General features: G+C 41.1%; 2 protein-coding genes across 4 annotated transcripts in view; one reads left to right on the top strand and one right to left on the bottom strand.

The window, feature by feature from the left end:
• The first annotated feature begins 945 nt into the window (after positions 1–945).
• On the top strand, positions 946–3546 carry rhbdd3 (rhomboid domain containing 3). Its single transcript, XM_026322847.2, has 5 exons — positions 946–1475; positions 1571–1954; positions 2267–2393; positions 2478–2729; positions 2874–3546. Exons 1-5 carry the CDS (start codon positions 1313–1315, stop codon positions 3040–3042), a joined length of 1095 nt encoding a protein of 364 aa, XP_026178632.1. The 5' UTR covers positions 946–1312; the 3' UTR covers positions 3043–3546.
• Positions 3547–3837: 291 nt separating this feature from the next.
• Positions 3838–19814, bottom strand: part of emid1 (EMI domain containing 1) — a 50380-nt gene continuing 34403 nt past the window's right edge. The window contains exons 4-16 of one of the 3 annotated variants that reach the window (XM_026322845.1): positions 16875–16964; positions 16701–16762; positions 16452–16584; positions 13964–14008; positions 13755–13862; positions 11893–12009; positions 9333–9422; positions 8928–8980; positions 8769–8831; positions 8623–8667; positions 8337–8381; positions 6327–6411; positions 3838–4755 (exon numbers count right to left, since the gene is read on the bottom strand). In XM_026322845.1, coding sequence (XP_026178630.1) covers positions 4622–4755; positions 6327–6411; positions 8337–8381; positions 8623–8667; positions 8769–8831; positions 8928–8980; positions 9333–9422; positions 11893–12009; positions 13755–13862; positions 13964–14008; positions 16452–16584; positions 16701–16762; positions 16875–16964 — 1070 coding nt within the window. In that variant the 3' untranslated portion in view covers positions 3838–4621. Of the gene's footprint in view, positions 6142–6326; positions 6412–8336; positions 8382–8622; positions 8668–8768; positions 8832–8927; positions 8981–9332; positions 9423–11892; positions 12010–13754; positions 13863–13963; positions 14009–16451; positions 16585–16700; positions 16763–16874; positions 16965–19814 lie in introns of all 3 variants that reach the window. The other 2 variants (XM_026322844.1, XM_026322846.1) reach the window with 2 other exon arrangements.

Below are 19814 nucleotides of genomic sequence, written 5' to 3'. Positions count from 1 at the left end.
ATCAGACCTGCCCCAAGTGGCAAGGAGAAAGTCAATCCACCTAATAGAGCTCGTAGTCAAAGATTGAATTAATCCTTTAAAAACCGACAGCTAACTCGGTTTAATCCTATACTCCGCTATGTTTCTGATAAATATGGGTTTTTTTACTCCACCCAGCCTATATTATTTTGGTTTAAATTTTAAAAAGAGCCTCATTTTTGCTTGTAATCTCTTAAATCTCTTAAAAAGGACTAATTTGTAGTTGGGATCCCTCGTGATGTCTTTAGAGCGTTGAGCAAAGTGTGACCAAATAAAGTCCAATAAACTTTCTCAATTGGTTTTAAATCAGAAAGAGGACAAATTGGCCAGTATAAAAACAAAAATACAAAGTAATAGGCTAAAACAAAGCACCATCTTCGCGAGCTAAGACAGTAAAACGCATCTTCAGCACTGATGAATCAGTGGGACCTAATACCAACACATATCAGAAGATTTGTTTGTGCAGGAAAAATACAAATTTACATTCATTTTTGTACTTTTACTTAAACAAATTCTACGGCTTTTATTTAACATAGGTGTATTTATGCTTTTACTTTTTAGTGTAAATACTTCGACAGTAGGAGCAAAATAAAATAAAAATGTAGCTTCAAACTAATTGTCCAAATGATCCAAAACCAAAATAATCAATTTATAAAAAGTATAACACCAGCAAATCATTGCATTTGAAAAAATGAATGAATTAAATCAGTCGATGTTTGATGTTTTTGCTTGATAAATGATTCGTTTACTGTTGGTCGGAAAAAAAATTTTACAAACAAATATTCGCAGTGCTGGTGGCCAAACTACCACAGGAGAGATGGAGCTATTGACAGTGTGTCCACCAGGTGGCATTAACTCCCAACTGCAGAAAAAAAAATAAAAATAAAAAATAAAAAAAGAAGACGAAGAAGAAGACGACGTAGCGTAGTACGGAAGTGGCCATTATTTTGCCTACAAAACATTTTCACATTGAGAGTTCACTGAAAACGAGAATCTCTTAGGTTTTAATGATAGGATTATTTTAGAACAGCAGTGAAGCTCACAGCCTTTCTCTGCACATAAAATGCTGTTGGAAAAGGGTATTTGCAAAGATAAATCATGGAGGATTTTGCAGCTTGTAGATTTATAACCTGCCCTTATAGACTCCCGCTGTGATATTGTGAGAAATAACTACGGTTGTCTGTGTATATTTTTGCAAGACGCCGTGCTTGTTATGAGCAACAACATATGTTTGTTTACCATAATTATGTCATATAAGAACAAGTGAGTGGAGAACCTGCTGCTGATCTAAACAATGCTTGGTCGTTTGTGGTCAGTGTGGTTTTGGTTTGGATCAGATCGCCGTGGATTCTGTCTGGGGTCATCTTCATTGGTAACACTCATGCTGCTGATCTATGCTGGGGGCATCCAAGCAAGTCTCAGCATAGGTCCAGGTGGAGACTTCCCAAGGTTCAGAGGTAACTACAATGGCTTGATTCATGAGTATACAAGTATATGTGATATGTCAATGTTCAAAGTATATAACGCAGTTTTTAAATCCTTCTATTGTTAGATGTGTTCCTTTATGCCATCAGTCATGATGACCTTCCCTCTCTGCTGGTCAGTGTTGCTCTCCTGCTGCTGGTTGGACCATGTCAAGAGCGACGCTGGGGAACAGTCGCCTTCCTCGCCCTTTCCATCCTGACAATGACAGTATTACCTCTGCTTTATACCCTGGTCCTCTTTGTTGGTGCGGGCGAGGCAAGTCGGATCTGTGGTTACTCTGCCATCCACCTGGCTCTGTTTACAGCGCAGTGTCGTCAGGTGACACAGAGGAGGCTGCTGAGGTGTTTGCCCGTCTGGTTTCTCCCCTGGCTCCTTCTGCTGATTGGTCTGCTGTTGCTGCCGGGAACACCTGCCCTGCTTCACTTCTGTGCAATATGCATCGGACACAACTGTATCCTTTTTCTGTTCATGCAGTGATGCAGTTCCATATAGTTTTGTACATATTACATGCAGTTTTTATTCAGTGTGTGTCGTCACTCTACTGACGACTGTATGTGGGAGTACAAACTGTTATCTTTTACTCCTGGACATCATTTTATGTCTTTGGTGTATTCATCACATTTAAAATGGTCTAGAATACATAACCCATGGCATAGGTGTGTCATTTGCTACTGAGGGCTTATGACAAAGTGTGAATTTATGAAGAGTGCTTTCAAATCTATAACACAATAGTTCTTTTTTTTTAACTTAATATACTTCTCAGATCATCAGTCATTTATTGGGATGTTACAGGACATGGAAGAAATCAAAGTTTTGGATTTCATTCCTGATTGGGTATATGTTCCTGCTTCAGCCAGGTTCAGATTGCCCACCTACACTACCTCACACAGGTGTGATTTATCTCATTCACATCTGAAGTCTCATTGAATGTTGACTGCCAGATTTCATCATTTTAAATGCATCTATTGTCACAGGTCTAGATCGCTTTCTCAGATGGTGCCTGTAAATCCAGCTGCTCCCCCCATGAGGGATCGCTCTGTCTTGAACCACCACCCATCGATTGAGCCATTGCCTGCCTGGATAATGGAGCAGTGTACTGCACAGTCTGAGGTGGAGGTGCTGGAAGAGCAGATGTTAAGAGCAGGGATACAAGCCTCATTAGAGGATGTTCCTGATGACCCTGATGCTAAAGTGGAGGTGCCCAAATCATCAGTTTCCTCTCTGCGGTTCGTATTAATGCCAGTAACTATATAAAATATCTGTATCTGAGAGAATATGTGATTTGAAACCACACATAACCTTCCACACACAGTTTTAATCATGGGATTGGTTTAAAGATTACTAAAAAAAAAAACATTGTTTTCTCTCAGACTCCAGCAACTAGAGAAGATGGGCTTCCCCACAGAGAAAGCTGTAGTCGCATTAGCAGCCTCAAAACAGCTAGATGGCGCCATCTCCCTGCTTATTGATGACAGCATAGGACAGCAGGCTGTGGTGGTATCTAAAGGAAAGAGCCCTCTCCCACCACAGAGCACCTAGACAAGCTCATAGTCCTGGACTGAACCTGTAGCTGTGTTTGTACTGCAGTAAAGTGGACATACATTTTGCTTGGGTTTTGCTGAGCTTCGACATTGGATTTTCCCTGTGGGCTTACTTTTCCAATTATTTTAATTGTCAGATTTCTGGTGGCACGTATTTTCTGCCCTCTCAGTATCATAGTTGAAATACAGCATTCCTGAGTAGATTTTGCTTCTCCACAGCATTGTCTTAGGGCTTGTGATTTGATCTTGCTGTTTTGTTTTTTTTTTTGTTGTTGTTTTTTTTTTAATCTGTCCCATGTACTAATGATTTTCTGATAGTGGCCGATATACACGCCAGAGTGTGAAAAGGGCAGTACTGGCACATTTTGTGTTTCATTAATTCTTTTGCCACACAAATGAAGACAGATGAAATATAAAAAAAACAAAACAATGAACATTATTTTATTACATTGACCATCTAGAGAGGATTATCTTAATACAATAACACATTTGCAAGAAAAAACTATGAAATGGTTACAACAGAATACAAAAACTACAATTGATCATATTAAATATTTTCACAATAGGTTTGATGTAAAATGATAAAAAAAAAAAAATCAAGTCTTTTCATCAGAACAGTTTAATCAGTTTACCAATAATGGTAAAAACTTGTTCAAGTTCTTTTGACAGTTTTGTTATTTCCTCTGTGTGTTTATGTGTATAAAGCATCCTGGAGTGGCCAGTCTGAGAACAGTTGTTTTCTTTTCTATGTGTTTTGTTTCCAGAATACAACACTATTTCTGACTGTTTCCACTGATATGCAGCCAATCCTAAAAGTTTGTGCATTGTTTTTTTTTTTTGCACAGATTAAATGTAAATATACTATTGTGTATTAAATCACTTTATCAGTGTGTACTTTAAAGGGGGAAAACACTCACACCATGAAAACTACAAAACACTGTTAGCAACACATACAAAGTAGCAATGACGTCATCTTTTTAGTGCACTACATAACATTGAGTTAAACAATATGATAGAAGTATAACAAAATTAATACTAAAAGAAGAGGTTTGCTTGTGTAATTGTGTCCTACAAACTGTACATGCTCAATATACTTAAATAATGGAATCTCTTCAGACTGCTGTTACATTGCGAAAGCAATACAAACTCAAAATCCAGTCTCTTCCCTAACGTGATTTTTCCTTCAATTGATTACTCTAAATGACCCTTATTGTCCAGAACTGGTTGTAGCTTATGGAGCACCACAGAAGATTGAGGTTTTCCTTTTTTAAAACATGAACATTTTTATTCAGAGGCTTTACTTCTATAGCAAATAAACAAGATATAGAAGGAGCTATTGGTATGCAAAGGTAAGCGTTGGGTTATGGCGATGGTTTGGGGTCAAACTATTTCTCAGGTTCCCGATGCAGGAGGACATTATGGAGTATCAATGGAATTTCCCTGAGGTGTCCCCGATCCTAAATGTGTCAGTAAAGCCTACAGATGGTATCAGATAGGGTCTAAATCTGAAGAGTGCCAGTGAGACCTATAGGAGGGAGAGTCAACCCAGCCTGTGATCCTCAGGGTGAGTGGGGAGGCTACTTCCCTCGGACCTTGGTGTCGGAGGACAGAGGAGAAGCAAGTCGATATGGAAGCGCACCTGCTCGCTCATCTCTGTAGAAACTAGGGGAGGCTGTGCCAAATGGTCCATCCCCAGACCCTAGATCAGGCTCTGTTGAAGAAAGACAGCAGTTGGAACCGGGCCTCCCTGTCCATAAATATGGATGGACGTAATAATTCTGTGGTCCTAATCAAAGTCTGCTCTGATTTAGTCTTGTTGCTGTTAACATCGATGTGTCTTGAATGAGTTCTTATTTTGATTGGACACCAACTGCACACCTTTTATATTAAAATTATTATTCAAAGAACTACTCAGAGTGTTCAAAGGATTTATAAGATCCTATTGTGGGATCTTGCTGTGAAGGAGGCACATCTGGCTATTAGGGCTGCAATTATTTTCTGTTATTGATACAATTTTTAATACATCTATAAAATGTCCATCACAATTTCCCAGTGCCCAAGGTATCTTCAAACTGATTCTTTGTACAAGCAACAGCCCAAAATCCCAAAGATATGCAATATCAGGAATATAAAATAACAAATGCTCACATTTGAGAAGCTAAAACCAGCCATTGTCTGGCAGTTCATTTAATAAAGGGCTTAAACAACGCATCAATTATCGAAATTATGGTTGATTTATTTTCTGTCATTCTGACTGTCACTGACTAATGAATGCAGCACTGCTGGCCAGATTCACATATTTCCCACCCATGGGTACACATGAACTTACAATTATTATACAAATGATTAAAGCCCCTGAAAACTTGATTTCAAATCTTAGTAACATTCATAACTAAATAACAATCAAATTTAAGGTAAAAAAAACCAAAAAAAAACACCTTAGGCAATTATGTATTGAATGTGTTTCTTTGTTGAGTTTGCCATTTAAAAGCTCAGCTAATCTGCTTCAGCAGGTTTGTGTAACTGTGGTATGATCAGATTTGGTTGATAAAGCAGGTAACATCAAACAAACAAGTAGTCATTTGACTTTGATTCATAGCTAAATCCTAAATGACACTTGGAAATACATGTGTCATCTTTTTACAAAAGGACCATCCATTTTGAACCAGTGAGAAGAGCGATGAAAATCCATAAATGGAGAAACATTTCTTACGAAATAACCAACAATATTAAACCTCGGCAGAAAAAAAATACAGTGTTCATGTAGGATCACTTCTCTCATAGTAAGATGCTGGGAAAATAGGCTTTTAGGGCTGTTAAGTGTTCTGCAAACATACGGTAGGACACAGCCAAAACAATTCATACAGAAGAATACATTTTTAAAAGGCATCTACTTTTCAGCAGTTTGTTAATGTAGTAATCAGAAACTTTACAGCACTCTCTAGATTCTGTCAAAAAGGTCAGTAAGGGCCGGCAGAGCTGTGGGTGAGGATGTCTCAGCGTTACCTGGCCAGATGATAGCCTCCAGCAGTGTCACCCTCCGAGCCAGAAGCTCAAGGTCAGCCTGCAAGTCTTGAAACATCTGCAAGCTAATGTCCTATCAGACAGCAGTGACAAGGGGACTGTGTGAGGGGGTGGAAACACCAACTCGAGTCCTGGGGCTGCTCACGACTGTTCCCACTCCCTGTCCAGCAGTCAGGTACAGTGGGAGTTTGAACCTGCACACCCCCCCCACCTTTGACCCCTGCCTAAAGCTGACCCTGCCTCAGGCCTCCTACTCACCATGAATACCGATCATAGTCTCAAGGATTAAAACCCTCTCGGCTAAGATCTTCAGCGCCTCTCTGATCTGATGTATTCCGTCCCCCTGTGAAGATAGATACAGCCGTCAAGGTAAGGAGCACAAGCCAAAGAACTGCTCGCCAAGATGCTCGTCATTTTTCTCAGTACAGTTCAGCAGTTAGAAGGTTAAAACAGTCCACATATTTGCCCAGCACTGTCAGACATGATCTGTTCCCTACATTCATCTGCATCTCCCTCATTCTCTGGCCATGCTGCTATACTGTATATGAAGTCAGTCTCTGCCATGCTGGGCTGGGCAACATCAGCATGCACATACAAACTAGCATCATGTTGGTGACATAACACTAATGAAGCCTTATAAGCCAGGCAAGTATTTTGAGCACCACAGTGTTCATTCTTAAGCCTGTGGTCACACCAGTTACCTATTGATATCTAACCAAAACCAAGCCAGTATACGCTTACATTGAGATCTGATTGGTCTTTTGTTAAAGGATAAGACTTCACAATAACAACAGGTAGTGGAGCAAGAGAAGTCAAGCAGAGGGATGAAGCTGAAAGCATCACCACTAGAAAAGATGGCATGCAGAAAATAGCTGGAGCTTTCGGTGCACAAGTGAGTGATTCCTACTATGAGATACTCTGATTAGTAAAACAATGAAGTACATACTGTTTTTTTGAAGAAAAAAAGGAAAAATTTCCAAGGCATTTTAGAGATGGCAATGTCAGTTTGGCAGTCAGTAGACTATTTTGGTTCAAACTGAAATATCTCATTAACTATATGACAGATTTTGTACTGACTTTGGTGATTCTCTAATACTTCTTACATCACCAGCAATAGACTGGCATTATAATCTTAGCTAATCTAACAGTACACTCTCACATTAGCAATGCTGTAAACTCTTAACAGAGAAATAATGCCTAAATGCAACTTGGGAATTTAGAACTACTTTGCCATAATTCTGTTTTAAATGCACAGTGTTGTTTTATCATTAGATACAATATGTCGATGATATTCACATACAGAGAAGAAAGTTAGTGTGATGTAGTATTGGAAGATGAAATCATGCAGGGTTGCATTGTGAGATAAAAAAAAGATCGCTGTATCCACTCCACTCACATCAGAGCACACCACTTCAAAACCACCCAGGACCCAGCACTGACACATATGGAGTGATTTGGCATACACATTTCACATTTTCTTTGTGCTTCCTTAAGATCAGACACTGCAGTTGAACTCAAATGATATGGTTATGATTTTGCCTCTGAAATTATTTTATTATACTGTACATTCACTCAGTCGGTGCACAGTAAATGTTTTATTTGATATATTTATATGTATATGCCAAAGTCAGATGCCAAAAAAGGCGACTGTGAAAGGTAGCCATGGGGACAGCAGCTTGCAGAGGGAGTCAGACAAGCTTTAGGGTCAAGAGGACAGTGATGTGACAGGGGACAGCAGTCCAGAGCACACCCCAAGGACTAATGAAAACAAAACATAAAAAAACAACACATCAACACCAAAAGATTTCACACACAAACTTAGTCACCTTAACAGCTAAGATCATAAATACACAAGTACAAGAGTGTAAAACAGTTTATGGCTGTTAACTGATAGGAATGTGTGGGCGTGAGAGAAAAGGAGATACAGCTGGACACCAATCACAGCAATCAACATGGTGATTGTAAAAACACTGTAACCATAACCTGACATGTCGGTCATGGTTAGACTTAATTTAGGCCACTGAATAGATTCATTCCACTGTAAAATGAACACAAAATGACAAAAATAAAAAGATCTTACATTATTAATGTTCTTGTAAAATAAGAAAGAGGTGAAAGAAAAGTAAAGGTTAGACAGATACAGAGAAAACATTAAATGCTCAACAAGGGAACTTTTCCTAAGCTTCCAAACTTTAAGTGAAAACTCTCCTGTCCAGACAGTGTATCATCATCACACAAGCTGTGGACCACCACCAACTACTTTCTTACCGGTAAGCCCTTCTCTCCTGGTTCTCCCTTGGGTCCTGGTGCTCCCTGTGAAAAACAAACTGAGTCTGACTTTAAACATTAATGGAAGCAGTGCAGCAGATTTATTCCAGCAGAATGAGCTCACTGCCTCTGAGATTGTGTTGTCACTGATCGCTGTGGTTTGTGGTGCTCCTGGTTAGTATAGTTTACTATAATATAACCATCTATGACATGTGTTGATGTTTCACCCCATGCACTTGTTTACTCAGGCCATAATCCTCAAGGCAGTAGGGTTGAGGTTGCTTACCGGCTCTCCTCTGAAGCCCCTCTCTCCTGGGTAACCTAGAGGACCCTGAAAAAACAAAGACATGTCTCAGGGAGTTTTGCTAAAAGATGTAAAGCAAAAAAAAAGAGAAAACCTACTGAATAGTATTGAGCTTTGAGTGTACTCACTCTCTCGCCACGTTCTCCCTTTGGCCCGACAGGGCCCTGTGTTCCAGGAGCTCCAGGTTTCCCCTGTATTGAGTCAGAAAGGAAATTTAAAATGACAAATTTGTACAGGAACAAATCTGCACTCAGTACCACGCACCACTTTGCTTTGAGCAAGCTTACATTGTGTCCTGGTGGACCAGCAGGTCCTGCTGGGCCTCTGGGACCTGGGGGACCTGTGTAATATATATAAAGATCCATGTTAGCATCAAGTACTTTATGGTAATTCTGGGAGAAGCTAGTGCTGTGTTTTTTACTTGTGTTTTGCCTTGTGAAAAGCACTAAGGTGTGTGTAGACGGTTATAGGTTTAAGTGTATGGACTCAGGTTTCATACTTGGTGTTTAGTGATCTCCTGAAAGAGAAGTATTTTTGCATACAAAATCACAAATACCTTGGACAAAGGCAAAATGAGATTTATATAAAAATACTTTCAGTATTAAGACCTTTGAGTTTATGCACACACAATCACACAAACATCCTGAGTGCAGTCAGGGATAAACACAACGAAGAGACCGATAAACACTCACCAATAGGCCCAGGGGGACCTTGAGGTCCTGGAACAGGCAACCCTCGTGAGTCATGGAAAGTGTTGGTGAAGAAGGGGTCTTTTCCACGATCTGCAGTTCAAAGAAAATGTGTGTGTTTAATGGGATGCAGAATATTCCTCTGGCTAAGGATTGTATTTGCAAACAAAAACTAAGCCGATCAATCTGTGATAATAATCTGTTATACCTTTACACAGCACAAAATAAATGTATGTTTCCAGACTCGTTATCCAAACAAGCTTTTAATTTCTGACAAAGTTTGCCTTACTATATTATGTATGAATTACTTCATCAATTAATAATGATTTTATCTTGCCTTTCATGAAGACATTTGGGCCCTAAACCTTCACAAGCTTCACCAATCCAATGGTTCTATTTAGGTTACTATTTATTACAAGTGCTGTTTAGGGATAGGATGCCACTGGAGAAGGCCTATTTTAGTGAGAGAGAGATGATTTATATGTAGCTTGAGAGAAATGAAACCTGTGGAAAATGCATTGTTGCCCAGTTGCACCTGTGATTTATTATAAACCTGTAAGGCATGTTCATGTCAGGCTTTTGGTGTGCGATGGTATGGGAAAACCTTCTTGTAAATGATGCACACAACCCCACTTTGTTGAAGCTGAAGCTCCACTCAGGAAAACAAAGATCCACTTTGACAAATTAGAACTACCTGTAGAGGGCAGTGTTTCCCAACAAATACTCAGACCTCAATTAATGACTTCAGCATGGGAGTAAACTACAATAAAAATGTGTTCAAAAGCCATGTCAGTAGAAGATCAGATTCACATTCATTAAAAAGATGATGTGATATTGCATAAATAAATGTTCCATATCCACTGTGCAACAATACTGACTGCATATACACAAGCACAAGAGTCTACAGAAAGGATGAGGAAGAGGGTGATGAAAGTGTGAGCCACAGAGGAAGTGAGCGGTCATTGTGTCATTTTATACTGACAGGAAACACAAATCCAATCACAGCATGAGACTTCAGGAGATACAGATGGGAGGAGGAGATGGAGGACGGCTGACAGCCAGAAACATCCACCAGCTGCCAGATTGTTGCACACCACTAACAGATCAGGACCAGTGGTGACATCCACACCAAGGTCGTTCACTCTTGGGTGTATTTCGACATTGCTCTTCATTTCCTGTTAAGTACGCACTGGGATCTCTGGCTTAATGTGACATGAAAATGTGTGGAAGCATTCAGAAACACTGAAATCATACTTTCAAACAACTGAAGTCTTCTTTTTCGCTATTTAGCATTCAGCCTGCAGCCAATTTAGGAAACCTCTCCTGTTCTGCAGAAGGGAATTCCAGTATCCTAGTGCAGACATGAAAGCCAAATAAGTCAGTGTTTTCCAAAGGAAGCTCAGTGAAGACCCCCACCCCCATGCTCCCTACTGTTACTTTGATGTAAAGGCAGTGACTCGCAGTCTCGGAAATGGTCATGCCAATCTCAGTGTACCCAGAGTTTTCTCCCGACAGGAGCTTACAAATCTGTGCGCTGCATACTTTGTTTTACCACTGATCCCATGTCTAAAACCTGCTGATGTGATGATACTGAAAGAGCCGGTGAAGCCCCCCATCTCTCACACTTCCCCTCAGCTGTCTTAAGCGTCCTACATCTGGAAGTTGTTGAGTGACATCAGTGGCCGACAGGTTCTCATCACAGCATGTGAAGGCTGTGTCAATCTCACACTGTCTCTGCCTCCATTTAATGCTCTTGGATTCGGTTCTATTTGGCCGGTAGACAAGGAGCAAGTAGCAGTTAAAGGATTATCGTCATACTGTCTGTTTCTCATTTTCTTTGTTTCTTTTGTTTATCATTAGTCCAAAAACTTGAGAGTGCTCTCACGCTGCAGGAGAGGACATGTTAGTGAGGCTGAATACCAGCAGTTTGAAGTGTCAGGGTAGATGTTTGTAAAACCTACAACAAAGGATTTGATTTAAATTGTGTACAGGTAGGCTATGTATGACAGGTTCATGACAAACTATTTGGACACAGGCCTAGAAAGAAACCTCTCCATGCATGGAGGAGGTGGTGAAGTGATTGTCTGACATGGATGTACTTTCCATCTGGATTTTTGACCTTTGAGAGAGTTCCAGGTCCATAAAAAACAGCTGTAAGAATTCATAAGTTGCACCATAGTGGTTGTTCACTTTTTATAAACCCAAAGAGGATAGAAAATGCACAATGGATTCATCAATTAAAAATCATCAAAGTCTGTTGTCAGGCCCTGGGGGAATACTACTGTATATATGAAAATGTTACAGTATACAAAATCCAATGGGGCTCCAGAGTGAGGTCTGATGAATGCAGTGTCAGCTGGGCTGAAGACAAAACAGTATTTGGAAGTGTTTGCAAGGAGCTCTTTACATTGAGAAGACAGAGCAAAGTATCATGTTATTCACTGATATAAACACCTCATGTTTTAAATGATGGAATCTGATTGAAATTCAGCAAAGTCTCCTCTTAAGATATTAAAACTTTTAACTATTTGGTGTGAAATTTGTCAGTTGCTCAGGTGCTTACTGAGGTCTGGTTCTGGGATCCGGGCACTGGCTGGCGCTGGGGGGCCTGGAGGCCCCGGAGGGCCAGGCAGGCCTGGTAGGCCCCTCTCTCCTGGGAGTCCAGGTGGACCACGGGGGCCTGAGAGGAGGGATAAAAAAATATCACTGAGATGACAGACAAACTGTTCCTCAGAGGTATGTCATAGCAAAATTAAATCTTATAACCACAAAGGAAATCCATTACATGTAGTGCTTAATAATGTCTAGAGTTTGTGTTTGCCTTTATATGCATGTAAAATAAACAGCTAAACAGAGGACAAATATGTGAATCGGTCATTTTTATTACTCTGTAATGAATAGGACAAGGGTCTTTAATGGCTCAGCACTGGAAATGTAGACAGGGACATGGGGAAGCTCAGAGAAATGCCACTGAACTCTGCAGAGTATTACTGGCACTCATTCATAGTAAATTAAATGCTCTGTGCACACACAATAGTAGCTTTTGTATGTATGTGTATGTGTATGTGTGTGTGTGTGTGTGTGTGTGTGTGCGCGTGTGTGTGTGTGTGTGTTAGTAATAGCCTGTAGCTGGCCCACTGTTTTGAAGGTGGAAAAAAGCACCAACAAAACTACATCTGGGCTCATTGTTTGGACCCTTATGATGCAGTACTGCCCCCTAAACACCACCTCTTGCCCCCCATGACAGACCCAGACTCACCACCTCTCTGTTTATGTACTGATCCAACTGACAAAGCAGTCTGCTAATTGGTACTATTAGAGCTTTACCTTTCCTTACCATTACCATTGTACACTGTCACTTCTAATAACATCATACCTTCCCTTTTTAACATATTTAAAACATATATGCCTGTGTTTTGAATTATGTTGGATACATTCCAGTCCTGTGTTTATCTTTCACTTCAAACTTGAAAGAAAAACAGCACAATAAGGAGAACACAGGTCTGAAGGCAAGACCTAGCGCTGGTTTTGGAAACTTACGAGCTTATGGAGATAGAAAAAACAATAACACTACAGACATATGGAAATCATAAGGACTTGGGATTTGTGTATATATAGCTCATGTTCATTTCAGAAAGAAGTCACATGGTGCTTCTCAGAAAGCAGGTTTGTAGTTTAACTTTAGCTCTAAATCTTATTTTTACCCAGCAGCAGACAAAGAGCAGGGGTCATATGTTCACATGAAAGGAGAGGCACCCTGTTCACAATCCAGAGCAGAGGTATAACAGCCTATAGCAAGAGCAGATGTTGTGACAAACGTATACTACCATTTACTTTATTATCATTCAAGTCACAGCTGCCTGTGGATTTACTTTTATCCAACTAGTCATTTATTATCTTTTACATAACCAATGAGCTCTAAATACATGGAACTGATTTATGCCTTTGTTTCTGTTCTGGCTGGTGACCATTAGCAGCAGTGCATGTTACTGAGTTTATATGTAGTCTGAAAGCAAAAGCTTTGACTGCCCAATGAAACAACCTTTTTAGACATATGTCTTTTTAAAAGCCAACTAACACAATAACACAATTTAAGTGACAGTGAGTTACTGGCAGGCATCAGGGGCCACTAGAAGATTTACCACTGGAGGGTCTGTGGGTTGACTGGTGGTTTAAGAGAAAGACAAACACAAGCAGGATGTCATGGGTCAGTCTTTTGTGGGAGATCTCTCTGATTTCTCTACTGCTGTTTACACATGTCTTAGGTCAATAGCATCCCATTCAACACACACACACACACACACACAAATCTTTATGGCATATTTATTGACTGTGTAAATTTCTATTAAGACAAGATTCATCTCATTCTCGCACCTCACAACTGCCTGCTGACAGCATGTATTTCTACTTTCGGTCCTTTTTTACCTGCTGGTCCTAGAGATCCCTTAACTCCGGGGGCTCCGGACGGGCCCCTTGCACCTGCCTCCCCTCGAGGCCCACTGGGACCTGGCAGCCCTCGAGACCCTGGCTGACCTAAGACAAAGAGGCAATCAGGAGCAATAATGAAGCCTTAACTAGTTTAACATCATAAATAGTTTCACATCAACTGAAAGACAAATACAATTACAATTTACCATCTCTGCCAGGAAGCCCATCTCTGCCCTTTTCACCCTGAGGTCCTGTAATGAAAACAAAGGCATGAGGTGTAACGGTCTAAATTCAGTGTTAGTAATATTGCAAAAACTTTTGTCATGGCATTGTTGGGGCAGGAATTAATGCCACAAACCCCTGCAGTCTGGATATTTCCTGCTGTAAACTGCGAACAATATTTACCCTTCACTATTTTATTTGAAAGTTTCAATTATTAATGCGAATCTTAAAAAAAATATCACAGTATACCAGAAACCATTAGCAGCCAAAATGCATACATTGCTTCCTGCCAACAATCCTTTAATAATATGCATCAAAATGCAAAAATGTTCATCAAATTTCTTTGCAATTGTCTTGGTTTCCTACTAATTAAAGCACATATCATCAGACAAATTTCAAATATTTCTTAATCACATAAAGTTACTTCACAACAGTGGCTATAAGAGCGGTGATGGTAGCGGTGGGGGCAGGGAGGTCCACGGATAAACACATTTTAATATAAATAATACATTTTTTAAGCCTCTCGTGACAGTCTTCTTTTCATTTCGGCTGCTCCCTTCAGGGGTCTCCACAGCGAATCATCTGCCTCCATTTAACCCTATCCTCTGTATCCTCCTCACCCACACCAACTATCCTCATGTCCTCCTTCACTACATCCAAGAACCTCCTCTTTGGTCTTCCTCTAGGCCTCCTTCCTGGCAGCTCTAACCTCAGCATGAACATGTCCAAACCATCTCAATCTGGCTTCCCTGGCTTTTTCTCCAAAACATCTAACATGAGCTGTCCCTCTGATGTCCTCATTCCTGATCCTATCCATCCTCGTCACTCCCAGAGAGAACCTCAACATCTTCAGCTCTGCTACCTCCAGCTCTGCCTCCAGGACCAACTGCCTTTCCACTCTTCATCCTCTTCAACGCCTTCCTCACTTCATCCTTACTGATCGTTGCTACTTCCTGCTCCACAACAGTCAACTCATCTACTCTGTGCTCTGTAACATTTTCCTCATTCATCAACTCTTCAGAGTATTCCTTCCATCTTTCCATCTCTGCCCTTTTCCTCTTCATCTTCCTCACCACCAGTCATCCTACACACCACCATCCTATGCTATCTGGCTACTCTCTCCCCAGCCACTACTTTGCAGTCACTGATCTCTTTCAGGTTGTAACGTCTGCACAAGATGTAATCAACTTGTGTGCTCCTGCCTCCACTCTTATATGTCGCCCTATGCTCCTCCCTTTTCTGGAAAAATGTGCTCACTACAGCCATTTCCATCCTTTTTGCGAAGTCTACCACCATCTGTCCTTCTGCATTCCTGTCCTGCATCCCAAACTTACCCATCACTTCCTCATCACCTCTGTTTCCCTCACCAACATGTCCGTTGAAGTCTGCCCCAGTCACCACTCTCTCACCACTAGGGATACCCTGAATCACCTCATCCATCTCCCTCCAGAATTTCTCTTTCTTTTCTAACTCTCATCCTACCTGTGGGGCATAACCACTGACAACATTCAACATCACACCTTCAACTTCCAGCTTCAGACTCATCACCCTATCTGACACTCTGTTCACCTCCAGAACATTCCTAGCAAAATCCTCCTTCAGGATAACTCCTACTCCATTCCTCTTTCCATCCACACCATGATAAAACAGCTTGAACCCTGCTCCTAATCTATAGGCCTTGCTACCTTTCCACCTGGTCTCCTGAACACACAAGATATCCACCTTTCTTCTCTCCATCATATCAGCCAACTCTCTAGTTTTCCCTGACAAAGTCCCTACATTCAAAGTCCCTACACTAAGTCCTACACTCCTGCCCTTCCTCTTCTCTCTTTGCCTACGAACACGCCTTCCTCCTCTCCTTCTTCGACCAACAGTAGTCCAATTTCCACTGGCACCCTGTAAGTCAACAGCACCAGTGGCAGTCGTTGTTAACCCGGGCCGCGACCGATCTGGTATGGAAGTCATATTTGTGATTCGCATGTTTGATTTGGCTTAAATTTTGCTTCGGATGTCCTTCCTGACACAACCCTCTGCATTTACCCGGACTTGGGACCAGCACATGAAGACACTGGATTGTGCCCCCCTATGGTTGCATTTAAGCCTCTCCTGACAGTGCTGCAGGGTTAGTTAAACATGAAAGTGTTTTTAGCTGCAGCCAATACTGGGCTTAAATCCAGGAAAGGACGTTCAAGCTCTACAGTCTTCGCTTTACACACAGCCACAGAGCATTGAAAGTGAGCAGCACAGACAACTGGGTTCCTACTTTTGCTAAAGGAAATGAGCCTGTGTGTGCAGTGGAGGAAATAGGATATGAGCTGAGGTGAGCAGGTACTTCAGGGGCAGAAAAAAGTTGCTTGTGGGGAAATGGAGTGATTTGTGTATTAATCATTACAAAAAACCCTGGACTTAATGGAAATAGGTAATATTTCTTATCATGCATTGTATTTGTGCATGACAGCGTGATATACCTACCTGCAGGTCCCTGCTCACCAGGAGCTCCCTGAGCGGGCACAGACCCTATCAGTAATGAGGCCTCTGGTGCAGTTCCTCCTTTAGCCTGAAGGTGGCGATGTGTTATAGAGGTAGGGACAGTGAGTAACTGGACCTGGTATAAGAATATATAGAACAAGTGTATACAATTAAACACTAGGGTCATTTAACATAGACCTTTCAAATTTCTTAGTGATTCAGACACTGTAGATCAACGACTACAGGCCTTACCTTCGCTTCCAGTAAGTTCAGCCTGTCACTCAAAGCTATGATTCGACTGCAGTTGAGGCAATCTAATATACAGAAAATAATTTTCTTTACCTTCAGGAATCAGACAAATAAACATGTAGTATACCACTGCCATTGTGTGATATAGTCAAAGTAGTAACAGTGCACAGTTCTTACTAGAAACTGCCTCTCCTGTGCGTGCAGGTGGTCGGCGTAGCGTGGATGGTTTCCTTATTGCCTCCTGAGCCACAAACTGGTTCCCTGCTTCTGTAACAGAAGATAAAAAGACAAAAATCTAATGATATGGAAGTGGAATTGGTCTTTCTATTAATATGTAACATGGGAAACAGATATTTAACCCCCTACCAAAAACTGGTCACTTGTTTTATTGTCCAATGTGTTGCTAATCTTAGAGCTGAAAGAATCAGTCAATTAATCAGGTCATTCTATAACCATGAACCAAAACTTTTCTGGTTCAGCTTCTCAAATCAGAGGATTTGCTGTTTTTCTCCATTTTATACTACTAAAAATGTAACATTTTTGGACTGCTGGTCAGACAAAACAGATTTTACTGATGTCAAGCTGGGTTCTGGGAAATAATGAGCATTTTACTTTATTTTCTGACAAAACAAATAGGTAAAAAAAAACAAACTGATTAATCAAGGAGACAGGCAATAATTAATAGATATATTGATAATGAAAATAATTGTTACGTGCAACCCTAGCTGACAAACATGCATGAAACATAAATATATTAATTACTGGTATTTTTGAAATGCAAACATAGTAATCATCAAGACATCCTAGGAATTACATGGATAATTATGGGAGAAGATTTTGGTCAAACGCAAATGCAAGAAGTGGCGTTTTTATTATGGAGAAATACAGAAACATGGGTCAGTACAGTAGTTCAGAATTACAAACAGTATCTGAAGGACACCAAAATGTGTCCTGTGATCGACCTACAATTACTGTTTTTATTGTTATTATCTCTCCCTGACCTTGGGAAGTGGAGGTGTCTGGCACAGATAAATAAGCTAAATCAGGTTGTGGATTTACGGATATTATGATGAGCACACAAAATTCATTGTTTGCTTTTGTCTCTGCATGGACTCTATGGAAAACAGCCAAAAAATACAAAATCACTGGCTTTAGCCTTTAAATATAGTTTGCTTGTCTTGATCACAACCTTTCCCTGACCTTAACCATAATGAAGATGAAGCGTTGTGTTTGAGGTCATCACTCCAATGATATGGAATTGAATGCGTGTGCTGTGTGTGTCTCTGTGAAAGATATAAGAAATCACTTCTGTGCTGTTTCTGTTTATGGGTTTCTATCCTCCTGGCGAGTTTCTTACATTCAGTTAGAAAGAGCTGACACGAAGATAACATCAGGCAGAGAAGACAGATATGGAATTCCTGAGGTGCAATGTTTGTCTCTGTTACATTTCCAAGAGACAAGCAGTGTGCATGCTGCGTCTTTGCCAAGTTGCTTTTCTTTTGCTTTGTTTCGTTATTGAGTATAAAATCACAAGGCCTGGGAGAGAGGGCGTGTAAAGACAAACAATAGTTTCCTTGTGCAGAGAGAATAGTCTCGGCTCTCATTCTTTCTTGCCTTCATTTTATGAAGTGTGGGAGTTTGTGTCTCTGGGTTCTGGATGTTTTGAATGGACAGACCTTTGTTGAAATGCTAGACTGACTCCTTTGTCTGGCCTGGTCTGGCTGTAGTTGGCCCAGGTGCTCCTGATACAAACAAGAGGCCGGGTTCAGCACCTCATTAGCCACCAGGAAGCCTGTCTTTCCATTCAGCAGCCAGCAGCCACCCTGAGCGCCAAGTGCTGTACCAAAAGAAGCCATGAAATAGCACCTGCAGTGCTGAGATGGAGCAGGAGAATGTTATTCTTTTTCAACAACCTCATTTGTTGTTTATGGTTATAAAGAAAAATAGACGTTCAGAAGCCTAAGATAGCATAATGGTTTGAGAGAGCACCCATAGAGGGCAAAGGAGTATGAAACACAGAGCACATGGGTTGAGGTAAACAGAGACCACTCCAATAATGACCCTCCTCAACTTCATGACTTTTTGCACTCTGGGTATTTCTCAGAGGATTACAAGTGCAGATGGATTTAAACCATGTAAGAATGAAATGTTATAGCACACACTGGATCGTAAAAACTCTTCGATGTTTACATGATAATATAAACCTTGCACATAGTTGGAAGAACTCACACTTTGACCTGCTCTTCACTCGTCTACCACACACTTCAGCACGCATGGAGAACACCGTGGAGACACAGACAGGTGTGTGTGTGTGTGTGTGTGTGTGTGTGTGTACGTGCACACGCTGGTGGACGTTTTCTCTGGAGCTCGACTCGTGTACAAGGCTGCATTCAATTACATAGGGGGCTCTGGATAGGAAATCTAGCTCTCACCCCTCCCCTCCCAACGGCATCTCTTCTCCCTCTAGAGTAAAGAACACTGAAGCGCCAAGATCCCCTCACCCACACATGGACTATTGTATGAAGCGTAAGCTGGCTTTGGCACAAGGACAACTGTCTCCCCCACACACACACACACACCTCTTACACACTCCCTCTTTCTATATCTTGAAACAACAAATTCAAAATCCTGCAAGACCCCTTTTTTTTCTTTTATCTCCAGGGAGTGTGTGTGTTAACCACAGGGCCAACAGTGTGTGTGCACGCAGGCTGTGCTTAGGACTTGAAGAAAGAGGATAACTTGAATACCTTAAGTGTGATCCATCGCCAACTTGGCCAACAATAACATCATCACCGTTAATGAATGCCCCGATGGACACGGTTCATTGTAGCCTCTCTTTGTTCTCAGTGGGCTAATTGCCCCAGTGGGGGCAGAAACGTGTGAATGTATTTGACCTTTTGGCCCCATGTTGCATTGGGCCCTAATCAGTGACTGACTCAGAGCTCTTCATTACAGAAATACCCCTGCAGAGAGTTCATCGGGCCAGAGGCCGTCTGACTTCATCTGTCTCTTGTTCTGCCGTTATCACTCTCTCTCTGTCTCTCTCTCTCTCTCTCTCACTCACACACACACACACACACACACACACACACACACACGGACTTAAGTCATTTGTTT

The sequence above is a fragment of the Mastacembelus armatus genome, chromosome 9 (genome assembly GCF_900324485.2).
Source record: "Mastacembelus armatus chromosome 9, fMasArm1.2, whole genome shotgun sequence".
In the NCBI taxonomy this organism is placed as follows: domain Eukaryota; kingdom Metazoa; phylum Chordata; class Actinopteri; order Synbranchiformes; family Mastacembelidae; genus Mastacembelus; species Mastacembelus armatus.
Note: the sequence above shows the minus strand (reverse complement) of the source record. Positions and strands in the feature narration are given on the sequence as shown.

Coding starts and splice junctions, on each gene's coding strand:
- rhbdd3 (XM_026322847.2), top strand. CDS start 1,313: ATGCTTGGTCGTTTGTGGTCAGTGTGGTTTTGGTTTGGATCAGATCGC. Junction 2,394..2,477: donor ACCTACACTACCTCACACAG/GTGTGATTTATC, acceptor CTATTGTCACAG/GTCTAGATCGCTTTCTCAGA. Junction 2,730..2,873: donor TCATCAGTTTCCTCTCTGCG/GTTCGTATTAAT, acceptor GTTTTCTCTCAG/ACTCCAGCAACTAGAGAAGA.